This window comes from Aspergillus lucknowensis, assembly GCF_044049455.1.
Source record: "Aspergillus lucknowensis strain CBS 449.75 chromosome Unknown BJX67scaffold_61, whole genome shotgun sequence".
In the NCBI taxonomy this organism is placed as follows: Eukaryota; Fungi; Ascomycota; class Eurotiomycetes; order Eurotiales; family Aspergillaceae; genus Aspergillus; species Aspergillus lucknowensis.
The window spans coordinates 72364-85271 of NW_027263605.1; the positions used below are offsets into that span (position 1 = coordinate 72364).

Below are 12908 nucleotides of genomic sequence, written 5' to 3' on the forward strand. Positions count from 1 at the left end.
AGAGTTGAGCTGTGTTGGAGGCTTGCTAGGAAGGGGCTAACCAATGGAAGATAAATGCGGGTCCCGCAGCACTGGACCTGCTGCTAGGTTGTTCCTTTACTCCGGCTTCGTCAAGGCGTCATAACAGTAAACTCAGAGTAGAACTAACCCGTGAGGGATACGGAGGCTAACTTTCACAGCTAAGATTGGGGCCAATCCGCGGTCAGCCAAGAGGCTGCTTGAGACAATGTTGCCCGACGTACCAAAAGAGCAAGGAGTCTTTCGCATAGGGATTACGAATCTTTCCCTCATGGCTGCGGGCCGGAAGGTATATCCGGAAAACAGCAGAAACTCACTTATGGGAGTTAGACTTCCCGTGATTTCGCATTTGTCTGCTTTTGGTTGACTTTTCTAGCCTATGTCGATAATAACCGATCATCGGGAACGTGAACGAAAATGAAAAATGTACACCGAGGTAAACCTTTCGACAGCCCTCGTACCCGTCTCGCACTTATCTACTATTGGCTTACGCTGGCAGCCGGTTTCCGTGTGTTTGTATATCCCAAAGCTTACCCGTTTGCTTCGATGTGATCACGTTAAGTTTAACTCTGCGGAAAGTTCGTAAATGTAACCGCCCAAATGCAAGAAGCAGCACGAACCTAAACTAACTCGCCATAAAATGCGGCTTGTAATTGCCGTAATTGCCATGCCGAGAGCGTATTTTGACAAGAGAAGCCTCTAGGGAGCTATCTTTTTACTCATTAATTGCGCATGAAGCGTTGTCAAGTGCCCAATCGTATTGGCGAGGCTAGTCAAATTCCAGATCCGGTTCACAGAAGGTGCCGATGTTCCGCTCCTCCTTCACATTAAACACTCATTTTGAAGATTAATCAGTCCCTCAGCACCATTGAAGGTTGATCTTCGAACCCCGGTGGCCGTAGTGAGTCTATATAAGGGTCTGCGTACTCAGGCTAGCATGTTTCATTCTACTCATTCCACCCACTGCTCTTCATCTGCGCAAAATCGATCAGTGTGCCATCTATCTCCGACCGCTCAAATGAGGACCGACGCTCATAAGACGATATTAGGCTGTGCTGTATACGGCCCAGGAACCTTTATTGATGCAACTGTTCTCCCAGTCCCGGAAGACGCTCAGCGTGTGTTTGGCGTGCTTTCGTCTCGGACCCCCGGATTCACTAAGGACCCTGCTCTATGGCGTACTGTCCATTTCGAGGGAGGCGCAGAACCGGTGATTCCCGGTCCTTTCAAAGGCCCGGTTGTGGCAGCGGTCCTTCACGCCATGTGCGGAGTGGTGGCCAACGAATTGCTGGAGTTTCGAGGCGGCAAACCCGCCAAAGAATCACGCGTGACTGTCAACACCGATCACGCTGCTTTCTGGCTCGCATCAACCTATTCTCCCTATGTCGATGGGTTAGACATCTCGACTCGCATGCGCAATGGAACGTTGCGCCGCATCTTCACGAGGGACTTCGAGAGAGGGTGTCTCGACGGGCCCCTGGCCGCAAGCACGACGGCGCTGTATCCAACGAAGGACTCTCGTGTTTGGTACCAACTCCATGGATCCTTGGATGCGACGAAGACCCTCTCTTCCATGGGGATCAACATGGACGTGGCTCTCAATTCGTCTAAGCATGCGTATAACTATCTCAAGGCGTACGTGCAGAAGTGGGGTGCGGATGAGCTCGAAATGCACAATATACGGAATGGGCTCTGTGGGAGCATCTGCTACACCCCTGAGGGCTGGAGGCAGACAGAAATGGGGAAACGACTAGCAAGGCTCCCACTGGTCAACTACACTCATGAATCGTACGCACAACCAACGCCTCCCGTGCGCCTTCCAAGTCTTCCGGATCGCCGACCGTTGGCCGGGATCAAAGTCTTAGAAATGGTTCGGATCATCGCCGGTCCAACTATTGGGGTCATCCTGGCGTCCTATGGTGCAGATGTGATTCGGGTCAACTGCAGTAAGCTGGCAGACTGGAATGTAAGCCAGACATGCCTACCGCCATTCCGTCATATATTTAATTCACACCGATACGCTAATACTTAATCAGGTCCTTCAACTGACGCTAAATGCCGGAAAGCGCACCATCGACCTGGATATCAGCGAAGAAGCGGATATGGCTCTTCTTACCGAGCTCATCGGCGAGGCAGACGTGTTCATTCAAGGATTCCGCTACGGATCCTTAGGCAAGAGGGGACTCAGCCTACACGACATGTTGATTACAGCTGCCGATCGAGGCAAGGGCATCATTTATGTGGATGAAAACTGCTACGGGACTGACGGGCCATTTGCCGAGCGACCTGGATGGCAACAAATTGGAGATGCAGCCTCGGGCGCCTCGTATGTGATGGGACGTGCATTGGGCTACCAGCCGGGAACCAGCGTGCTCCCACCCCTGCCAATGTGTGACATGACGACTGGTATAGTAGGCGCTTTGGCTACCATGATGGCCATCCGGGATCGTGCCCAGCAAGGCGGCTCTTACCACGTGGCATGCTCACTTTTGGCGGCAGACGCGACGCTGCTTGACCCTGAAGTTGGTCTCTATCCGTTGAATGTTGTCCGGCGGACTATGGATCGATTCAAATTTCGGTTCTCAACCCCAGAACAGTCTGTCCCGGAAATCATGATTGAGGTAATTGAAGGATGGAAGCGTGTCTTCCCGCAGTACACGGCGCCGAGCTCTCCCTTCATGACAAGCTTTGGGTCAACTCCGTGGGGAAGACTGGACATGGTGGGTCCGGTCGTGAGGTTGGACGACACCGAGGCGACTCCTACATGGACGAGCGCTCCAGTCCCAATCTGCTATCATCAAAAGAGTATCCGATGGCTCTAGGCACGCTCTTGATCCATACAAATCTTGTCAGACTTGTTGAGGATTGATTTGCTGGTTGCTGGAGTCAGCAGTCGGAGTGAGGGTTTTCCGGCCGATTTTCTTTGAGTTGTGTTTTTTCCGCGTTAACTCGCTACACACACAACAAAATTGTTCCGCTTCTACTTCTTTCCTTGTAGCCAGTAGTCTTCTCTTATTCTCGAGATCGCAGACTTCATAAAAATTGAACAGATAACAAGAGGTCACAATCCAAAACAACCCTTAATGAGGATCCGAACACTGAGCTGGTCAAGACACCGTACCCCCATTGTCTTTGCGCTCGGGAGACTTGTTATGAGTGGCTGCGAAGAAGAGTCACTTTCAACAACCTGTTCGCCCTGGTTATCCAGAAATGCAAGTAATGGCACACCGGAAAATCCTTATTCGGAGGTGGGCGGACTCGGGAGGCAGGCAAACATTTGGCCGATTGCACACTGAGGAAATCAAGGAGTAAGAAGGGCAAAGGGATATTTCTTCGGCTTTCATCGTCTGCAGAGCATGCATTTGTCTACGATCGTGATGAATCGGTCGTTCGGACTATCAGAACACCGAGCGAATTGCAGGAACTTACTGGAAAATCCTGCATCTGAAGAACAAGAACAATATATTCTCTCGTCAGCACCCATGCTCGTGTCTGGGTACTCTTACAACCCCTATTCTGTGGAGACTCAATGGCTGCATGCTTTTTTACTAGTGAAGTCTTGCAATTGGCTGTATGTCCTCATCTTAGCTGAGCAGGAGTCCATTTGCTAGTTATTGCTAGTGATTGGTTACCTTTCGTGGTATCTAATGGGTTAATACTCCTTCGCGGGGCACGGTCGACTTCCTCACGTAGCCCAGCCACGTATTGCAAAACGCAGGCTCAGGCGTTGGATGGATTAGAGACAAAAAAAAAAAAAAAACTTTCGGGTGCGGGGACGTTGACCCAGCCTTCGAGTCAACTCTAATCAGATGAAGTCATCAACTAACTTGTTTTAAGTGGACCAATACTGGATAAATGCGAGACCCACCCCCGTGCCGAGAGATATTCCATATCGAGTCACTCCATGCATTGTCCGAAACTCTTATCAGATGAAGTAGTTGGACTCACTTAGTTTTAAGTAGACCAATACCAGATAAAAGCGAAACCCACCCTCATTCCGAGAGATATTCTATAGAAAGCGAACCATATGTAATTGCGCAAGATCGAAAGCTAATAGGTAACCTTTAGGATGGAAAAGCACCATTAAGGTTACGCTGGGGTCAATTCGTTAGCCTTCCTCGGCCCTCGTAGATCTCTTGGGGATGTCGGTTCCGAACCTTAAGGGTTGGCAGAACATCTCGTCCATTTGGGTCCTCGCAGAACATGGACTTTAGTGTTGCTGTCATACACTGTGGCTTTGTTGAGCCTGATGAAGACTCTCTAATGTCTGGTTTCCATTTCGCCGAAGACTAGGGTGATTATAGGCCGCAATCGCCTCCCATTGGGTATGGCCATCCGCCTGGTTGGGCGCGCGAGTGGGTGTACCCCGTGACAACTTTGCCGCGCCCAATGAGAGAACTGAATCGATAGCTATCTTTCGCTCAACGGTCTCTCTTAGGGACGCACGCCCTAATTAACCTTATCTTCTCACTTAACAAGGCACGCGAATGGGCTGGTTGTCCAGTGAGCGAGATTTGGGTCCGCGGTATCGTGCTCCATTTTTCAGGGAGCACTGTCCGAGACTCCGGACACAACTGCTCTTCTCGTCGAAGTAGATCCACCACAAGAAGGCTCGGCCGGGCAGAAGGCAGAATCCAACTGGAGTTTTTAAGTTTCACAAAATTTGATCGGTTCATACAATAAGGCCTAGTTATAAAATATAAAATGGCTTTCCCTGGCACACTGTTGCAAGAATACGTTGGAATCGGATTTTTTGGTCCTCCAAAGCAAGATCAACGACGTCGGCCAACTTTTACAAGCACCGCAGCACACCAACGGGTGAAGCTACTCTTCTACAACTCGTACAAAATATGTCTACCTTGAACGATTCGAATGTTCCGCGGGACGTCATCCCAGGAACAATCCACCTCGTCAATATCCAGATCGAAGAAATAGATGGGCAGCGTCACATTGAACTCGTCCCGACACCCAGCTCGGATCCCGAGGACCCCCTCAATTGGGCGCCAAAGAGAAAACTCATTTCCATGATCATGGTTAATGTGTACACGGCGTTGATCGGAATAGCCCTCACTGTCCAATACTCTGTCCTGGCAGATATTACCAGAGACACCGGAATATCCACTGCTTCCCTCGTAGAAGGAACAGGGCTGATGTTCCTGTTTCTTGGATGGGGCTGTCTGGTCTGGCAGCCTATTGCATTAACTTACGGCCGACGCGGAGTCTACATCATATCTTCCCTACTGTGTGTTCCACTGTTGGTATGGACAGCATATTCCAAAACCACTGCCGACTGGTATGCACACCGAATCCTCGTGGGCCTTGCGGGTTCTCCTATCGAGTCAGTGCCCGAGATGTCCATTCCCGATGTCCACTTCGCTCATGATCGTGGTATGTGGATGGCCATTTACGTCTTCACTCTCTTCGCATCGAACTTCCTCGCTCCTGTTATTGCTGGCTGGCTTGCACTAGCCGCGGGGTGGAGATGGGTCATGAATTTTGGGGCCATCTGTGCTGGGGTTGCGACCTTGGCACTTTTCTTTTTCATGGAGGAAACGAAATATTTCCGGAACACCCTCGAGGGTGTTAGTGACGGGGCAGCGGACCCCCCAGCAGAAAATGTGCACATTAAGAGAGAGGGCGATCCAGAAGCACGGTGCACTGCCCGTGAGGATGTTGGTGATGGGACAGATACACACAGCGCAGAGAAACTGGAGATTAATAAAGCCTGCGAGCCGGAAAACCAGTGCACTGGAGCTGGATTTACCGCTATTATTGCACCCACCAAGAAGACATTCATGCAAAGAATGAAACTGTTCGCGAACATGCCAGGTCAGCCAACCTTCGCCGAAACAATAAGGACTGCCCACTTACCGCTCGTTCTCTTGTTTCAATTCCCCAATGTGGTTTGGGCAGGCTTGATTTACGGCATCAACCTATCACTCTACAACGTTCTGAATGCCACTACAAGCCCTATACTGAGCGCACCTCCGTACAGCTGGTCTTCAGGGCTTGTTGGGACAGTTTATGTTGGCCCTATCATTGGTGCAGCACTGGGTTCCCTATGGTCTGGTAAAGTTGCTGATGCATACACTTTGTACCTTGCGCGTCGCAACGGGGGAATCAGAGAGGCGGAGCAACGGTTGTGGCCACTTGCGGTATCGGCGGTGCTTTCTGCGGTTGGTCTCATCCTCTGGGGTGTTGGCGCTGCACACGGCATCCACTGGGTCGGTCTGGCCTTTGGCTCAGGTATCCTCACTTTTAGTGCGGTAACAGGGGGGTCGATCGCCTTATCTTACAATGTCGACTGTTTCAAAGACATCAGCGGCCCGTCTACGACGACGGTCATAATCATACGAAACACAATTGGTTTTGCCATTTCATATGGCATCACTCCCTGGTACACTAACATGGGGCTGACCGGATGTTTTACGATGGCGGGAGTCCTTTCAATGGCGTGCACCCTAACCTTCCTTATCATGATATGGAAGGGAAAGGCCATGAGGAAATTCTGCGCCCCAAGGTACTGGAAATATGTAGGGGAAGGACTTATGCGTCACCCCTAGCTCCAAGTCAATCCAGGGCAGCAAGAACCTCGCTTGATAGGCATTCTTGGATTAGCCTATTCCACCTGGCCGTATCTCCTGTTAAATGGGCATTCGCTGGGAAGGACTGAGTCGGGCTGGGTGGATGAGCTGGCCAGGTCGTCACTTGAATGAGGAGCTTGCTTCAAGCGGAGGAAGGCAGGTGTGGACGGACGATGCTTTCATCGGATGCGAGGAGAGAAGGTAAGTCTGCGCTTAGACTTCCTCTCGACTATGGTGCTGATATGGAGCAGGAGGACCGCAATGGCTAGACTCCGTGGTTGGTAGGTCTGAAGCTGAAATGGCATGTCATCTGAGATGCGACGAACTGAGGCGTCATCGAAGCTGAAAAGTGAAAAGGGAACTCTCAGGGAAGCTTGGCGGAATCCTGTCTAGTGTATTGTGTTCTTCTTTTATTCTCTCTCTTCCATTTCCTCTTCAGGTTTGATTCTTTCGTTGGATGGTATAGCATGCTGCCATTTTACTGTCGAATATAACACAATACTTGTTGCGCTTCTTACAGAAAGGTGCATGAGAAAGTCGTTCACGCAGCGATAGAGACGCTGTGATGTCTGAACAAGGAGTTATTTTCATGAATGGTCTCTGTGCAATGCTTGGGATTTTGTCCTCCTCTATCAACGTCCCGGTGGACTTTGCTGGAAATACCGAGCCAACCCTCACCTCAGACAGAACAAACTTCCAAGTCAACCATCAAAAGGCAAGAATCACTCCAAAAGCAACTTCCCCTGCCAAGCATCTGATCCTGACCGGCTGCTCTCGTTGGACGAGCTGGGCCAGAATACGAGCTCTCGCTCTTGGCCCGATCAACAGCCCACTCGAGGCTCTTTCGTATCAATCCTTCGGAGACGCAATCAAGGCCTGGCTGGTCTTGCTCCTGAAAATTCTGCACCTTCACGAAGATGGCCACGGCGCACTCCCTTCTTCCTCCTCCACAGCAGCACCATGATCCTCCCCTCGTGTCTCATCCTCAGCCTGCTGGACTGCCTTGTGGACGCGAATAAATTCATCATCCCCGATGGCGGCTACGAATTTGCCGTGGGCGAGCCCACGACGATCAAATGGGACCCTTCAACGAACGGGACGGTGACGCTGGAGCTCCTCTGGGGGGCCGTGATTGCCTCAGAGTACACTGACAAACTGGGCTGTATGCCTCACTCCCTCGTAACAAGTGGTCTTGGTCTGACAATTGTCTCGTAGCTGGCATCCCCAACAATGGCAGCTACACATGGACCCCCCCCGAAAACATCCTCGATCTCTCAAACTACACCATCTGTCTGTATCCCGATGAGCCACCCCAGGACTTCACATGCATGCCGAATTTCTCAGTCGAAGGCGCGAGCGACTCTGAGGACGCGCAGCCCATGGCGACGAGCACCGAAACATCTTCTACTTCTACCCCAGAGAAAACACCGCGTCCCTCTGATGCGACGGATGATACGAATGATAACAAAGTGGACAACAATTCTGAAGACAACGCCAATAATGAAGGCCTCTCAACGGGCGCCAAAGCAGGCATTGGCGTTGGAATCGCCGCTGGTGTCCTGATCCTCTTCCTCGCCGGCATGTACTTCGGCCGACGGCGCAGACAGCCCAAGGAGGAGACATACCAGCAGCCGGATATTCCTTTGACCTCGCAGCACACGCCAGCGAGTATAACCACGGCCGACTACGCAGGATACGAGGGACCGGCGGACTTCGACACAAAGGGTCCGACGGTGAATGAAATGCCTGGCCGGGAGATTCGAGAGATGGGAGGCGCTTCGCAGACCTCACATCTAGCAGAGGCTCCTCCCAATTCCCTGCAAGAGCTCGATGGGAGGAATTATTCAGGAGAAGCCGTCGAGCTGCCGACGATTGAGCACAAGTTTGTATGATCTGCGAGTTATGATATCATTTATCGATCCCGAACACTGTAACGCGGCTGCTATTTCCTTCCCTATATCGTAATCAATACTCAGCACCCTAGGTTATTGAATACCTGTCTGGCTGAAGATATACACGACCAAGTGTTGCTACCTGACTCGTTGAAAGCTCTCCCTCAGCACAGGCACCTCAACTCCCTCCACCACGCCCTCCTCCCCTCGACGAAACATCACCTCATCGATCCTTACTTTGCCATAGTGGAATCCATCCACTCTATACCACGGCATGCACGCACTTCCCCGGAGAGCCCCAGGCTTCTTCCGCTGGCTAGACGGCCCTTTGTCTTGTTCCGTGAAGTCCACGTACCAGCGGTCGTCTGCACCTATCGGGTAGAGCCTCACGTCCGGAGGCACAGCGTCTTCAGAAATCGACCCGAACATGGCCACATCGAACGACTTCAGCATATCGATAGCTCCTTTGGTCCAGCCGGACACCTTTAAGCCAGGTCCATCGTCCACACCTAAGGAAATCACGGAGGACTCGTTCCCAGCCTTCCACTCGTACTGTCCGGTGTACTCCTTAGCGGCCTGCATCCGAGCCATCTCCTCCAGCATTGGAATCAACGCAGCCTGCACTGTATCCAGGAGCAGCGGCACGAACGTCGACGCATCCGGACCAGCCCCAAGGATCGATACGCCCACGTTGTACTCCGGCACTAGCACGAGATACGACGAGGAAAACCCCGGCACATCCCCACTCTTTGTGTAATGGTCGATCGGGCGAGAGCCGTTCGTCAGCGTTGTCGGTCGGAATATCTCCCATGGAGCTCCAACGGAGTTATCGAGCTGCGACGTGAATGCCGCAGGTTTGAGCCACTCGTTTGTTCGGACGCGACTCAGGAGCACATTGTTCAAGATGGCCCTGATGAACACGCTAAGATCGTTGGGAGTGCTGTATAAGCCGGCAGTTCTGGCTCTGTCAATATTTCACCTGCTGGAAGCAACTGTCAGTAACTCACTTGCTAAAATATGCCCAGTCAACGCCGACCCAGGAGGCACTGTCGATCGGAACGATCATCCGGCTGCCATCAGGTGGCGGACCGCTTGTATCCTTAAGCCCTAAAGGCTCGAAGATACTCTTCTGTAGCACTTGTTCGTACGGCAGTCCAGTGACGTCCTCCAATGCGTAGCCCAGCAGGATGTACGCCAGGTCTGAATACGCCACTCTATCCCCAATCACGCCGGTAAAATTGAATTCGGAAAACGAATCAAAAAGTTCTAACGCTGTTATTATTACTCACGCGCATAGAGGATGGTAAATACCTTCGCGACTGCACATTCGTGACCCAGGGCTCAGCCCGCAGGGAGGTATATCTGATGGCCTCAATCCGGGAAAGCCCAGTTCCATCAGCTCGGATGCATCGGGGGCATGATCAAACATATATCCTTATATAGGTTAGTTAATACCATTCTTTGATTAGCTACGGACGTACCGTCGCGAGGGATCGCAGCAGTCTGCGTGGTCAGAAGGCGAAGCGTCACGTCCTTCCACTCCAAGGTATCCAGCTCCTTGACATACTTTCCAATCGGCGCATCCAGGTCCAGCCGGTCCTCCAACAACACAGCCAGAACGGTGAAGACCTTTGTAATACTCGCCACGCTGTAGACCGTGTCATCGTCGACTGTCTTAACTCCCATCTCGTCCTTCAGCGGCGCAGTGTAGTGATATCGGAAGAACGTATCCTCAGCGGACGTAGCTACGACCGAGAACGAGTTGATTGATGCATTCCAGCCATCGCCCTCGCTGTCTTGGACAAACGCATTGAGCACGTCTGTTATGCCAGACCAGGATGCGTTTCGGGGGATATGCGGTGGCGGAAGCACCGGCCCTGTAGGCGGGCAGATAGAGGAGGCTAAGGCAAAGGCGCCATAAAAGAGGGCAACGAGGGAGATGAAATGCATTCCGTGGGACATGGTGAATGTTTTCCTTCCACAGAAAGCTGATGAAGCCACTCTTATATTCGAGTGCCAACAGGCAGCATTATATCCAGAATGACCGAATACGAACGACCACATTGGGAGTGATTTCTCGAATGATGCAACAGTGCGATCGCATGAGCTCTCCAATCACGATATACTTCGTCGATGCAGAGGACTAACAATAGAGACGGCCACGGACTCGGACACGGACTCGGACAAGGCAACCGGCGTAGAGAGTACGACAGCATGCCAGTTGGATATACAGATCTCTACTTACTTCCCCACTGTATCCTGGAATTTCCCAGCGTCAGGGTTGATAATCCTCAGTGGATCGACCCAGTTGACCGACCTGTTGGCCAGGTACTGAGTGTCCTCCTGCCCCAGATACGAACAAGGCACGCCACGGGTGACAGATATGCGATGCTCGTCTGTTGTAGTATTTGCTCCACCACCGTGATAGGCGGGGAGTTCGAGGATATTTTCCCTCAGTAGCCTGCCTGAGTTCTATTGCCGCAGCAGGACACCTCGTCTGTAGGGCTGCAGGAGTGGCTGCGCCAGTGGCCAGGGTGTTTTGCATTCTCTCCGGCTGCTAAATGAACGGCTTGGTGTCATCTCCCGCCAGGCTTTATCCAGATCGTGTTCTCCATGGCCGTACTTATTCTGCGAGGGGGACGAGAGGCTTGATGCACGTCCCTGGCGTCACGCAGCCCCTCGCGTTGCATACCAGAGGAATCAAGGAGCTTCTCCCTTGATAGAAGAGCCACCAGTCTCCCTCATCTTCGACAGCGTTTACGTTCGTGGTCTTATTGATTCCCAACTCCCAAGACCTGCCGACGGCCGGGTCGAAGTGACGCGCAAACATGAGCTCAACAGCGATGGGGACCCCTCTCGCTCGCCCTGCACAACGTAAATCGGCAGAGACACCCAACTTATGCAGTGAAACGCACGATCCTCGGGTCGACGACTCCGGACAGCTGGAATTCGGTGGCTCCCTCGGATGCCTTGCCCTGATGATCGGGTTCCCTGCGCTGATGTACTACATGTGGATCGGTGCGACCTACTATGACGGGCATCTGCCCCTTCCTCGCGACGGTCAAACGTGGCTGGAGTTTGCGCATCATCTAGGAGATCTGATCTCCAGCGGTGCCTACCCTAGCTTCCGTGCGTGGCGGATCTACTGGGCCTACTATGTCTTCGAGGCAGCGTGTTATATCCTGCTTCCTGGCTTTGAGGCATATGGAAAACCTCTTCGCCATGAGGGCGGGAGACAGCTAAAGTATCACTGCTCGGCCTATGCGAGTCTATATGTCACAATCTTGGCCATGGGACTCCTCCATGCGACAGGAGTGTTTCCTCTCTACACCCTCCTCGACGAGTTTGGCCCGCTCATGTCGGTAGCCATCATCTCAGGGTTCACGCTGAGCTTCTACGCCTACATATCGGCCTTTCTCCGCGGCGCCCAGCATCGTATTACCGGGTTGCCCATCTATGACTTCTTCATGGGCGCAGAGCTGAACCCGCGGTTATTTGGAATCCTCGACTTCAAGATGTTCTACGAGGTCCGCATCCCCTGGTTCATGCTTCTCGGCTTCAGCTGTGCAGCTGCCACGCGTCAGTACGAACGATATGGCTATGTCTCCGGCGAGGTCTGGTTTCTGGTCATGGCGCATTTCCTGTACGCGAACGCCTGCGCAAAGGGCGAGCACCTCATCGCCCCCAGCTGGGACATGCACTACGAGAAACTCGGGTTCATGCTCACCTTCTGGAACCTCGCAGGCGTGCCCATGTCCTACTGCCACTGCACGCTGTATCTTGCCAACCGGGACCCAGCGACCTACGCGTGGGACCCGTACGCGCTGGCGGCCCTGTACATCTCGTACCTCCTCGTGTACTATGTCTGGGACACAACAAACAGCCAGAAAAACTCGTTCCGCATGATGGAGAAGGGCACCTTTGTGAAGCGAAAGACATTCCCGCAGCTCCCGTGGCAGGAGATCCGCAGCCCGCGGACGATCGAAACGAGCTGCGGCGAGAAGATCCTCGTGGACGGGTGGTATGGCTACGCTCGGAAGGTTCACTACACCTGCGACGTCTTCTTTGCGCTCTCCTGGGGTCTCATCACGGGGTTTAACAGTCCTTTCCCATGGTTCTACTCGGTTTTCTTCGTCGTTATGATTGCACATCGCACGAGGCGGGACGTGGCGAAGTGTCGGCTAAAGTACGGGGAGGCATGGAAGGAGTATGAGCGGCTGGTGCCATACTTATTTATCCCGGTAAGCTGAGCCGTATCTGTGCCTTGGCTCTTGCTAATCCAGTGCAGTACGTTGTCTAGACGCTGGTCACTGAGCTCAGGTTCTCGACGTCGGGGGATGCATCAGGGAACGGAAAGATGATACGGATCACGTTCCTCCGTGTAATTGCTTTATTTGTAATATCAAGACAATGT

General features: G+C 52.4%; 5 protein-coding genes across 5 annotated transcripts; 4 read left to right on the forward strand and 1 right to left on the reverse strand.

Annotated features, from left to right (window-relative positions):
- Positions 1 to 1036: 1036 nt before the first annotated feature.
- On the forward strand, positions 1037 to 2934 carry BJX67DRAFT_391067 (CoA-transferase family III; the record flags this gene model as incomplete). Its single annotated transcript, XM_071034713.1, has 2 exons — positions 1037 to 1984; positions 2055 to 2934. The coding sequence occupies 2 exons, from the start codon at positions 1037 to 1039 to the stop codon at positions 2838 to 2840; spliced, it is 1734 nt and encodes a 577-aa protein (XP_070881777.1). The 3' UTR covers positions 2841 to 2934.
- A 1934-nt stretch (positions 2935 to 4868) lies between these two features.
- On the forward strand, positions 4869 to 6650 carry BJX67DRAFT_391070 (major facilitator superfamily domain-containing protein; the record flags this gene model as incomplete). The annotated part of the gene is made up of 1 exon (XM_071034714.1): positions 4869 to 6650. The coding sequence occupies one exon, from the start codon at positions 4869 to 4871 to the stop codon at positions 6579 to 6581; it is 1713 nt and encodes a 570-aa protein (XP_070881778.1). The 3' UTR covers positions 6582 to 6650.
- Positions 6651 to 7250: 600 nt separating this feature from the next.
- Positions 7251 to 8532, forward strand: BJX67DRAFT_365537 (GPI anchored serine-threonine rich family protein). Its single transcript, XM_071030280.1, has 3 exons — positions 7251 to 7317; positions 7398 to 7764; positions 7818 to 8532. Exons 2-3 carry the CDS (start codon positions 7563 to 7565, stop codon positions 8492 to 8494), a joined length of 879 nt encoding a protein of 292 aa, XP_070881779.1. The 5' UTR covers positions 7251 to 7317; positions 7398 to 7562; the 3' UTR covers positions 8495 to 8532.
- Positions 8533 to 8632: 100 nt separating this feature from the next.
- Positions 8633 to 10456, reverse strand: BJX67DRAFT_385275 (serine hydrolase domain-containing protein; the record flags this gene model as incomplete). Its single annotated transcript, XM_071033823.1, has 4 exons — positions 8633 to 9452; positions 9502 to 9760; positions 9806 to 9928; positions 9976 to 10456. 4 exons carry the CDS (start codon positions 10454 to 10456, stop codon positions 8633 to 8635), a joined length of 1683 nt encoding a protein of 560 aa, XP_070881780.1.
- An 866-nt stretch (positions 10457 to 11322) lies between these two features.
- Positions 11323 to 12794, forward strand: BJX67DRAFT_385276 (ergosterol biosynthesis ERG4/ERG24; the record flags this gene model as incomplete). The annotated part of the gene is made up of 2 exons (XM_071033824.1): positions 11323 to 12735; positions 12783 to 12794. 2 exons carry the CDS (start codon positions 11323 to 11325, stop codon positions 12792 to 12794), a joined length of 1425 nt encoding a protein of 474 aa, XP_070881781.1.
- Between the last annotated feature and the right edge of the window lie 114 nt (positions 12795 to 12908).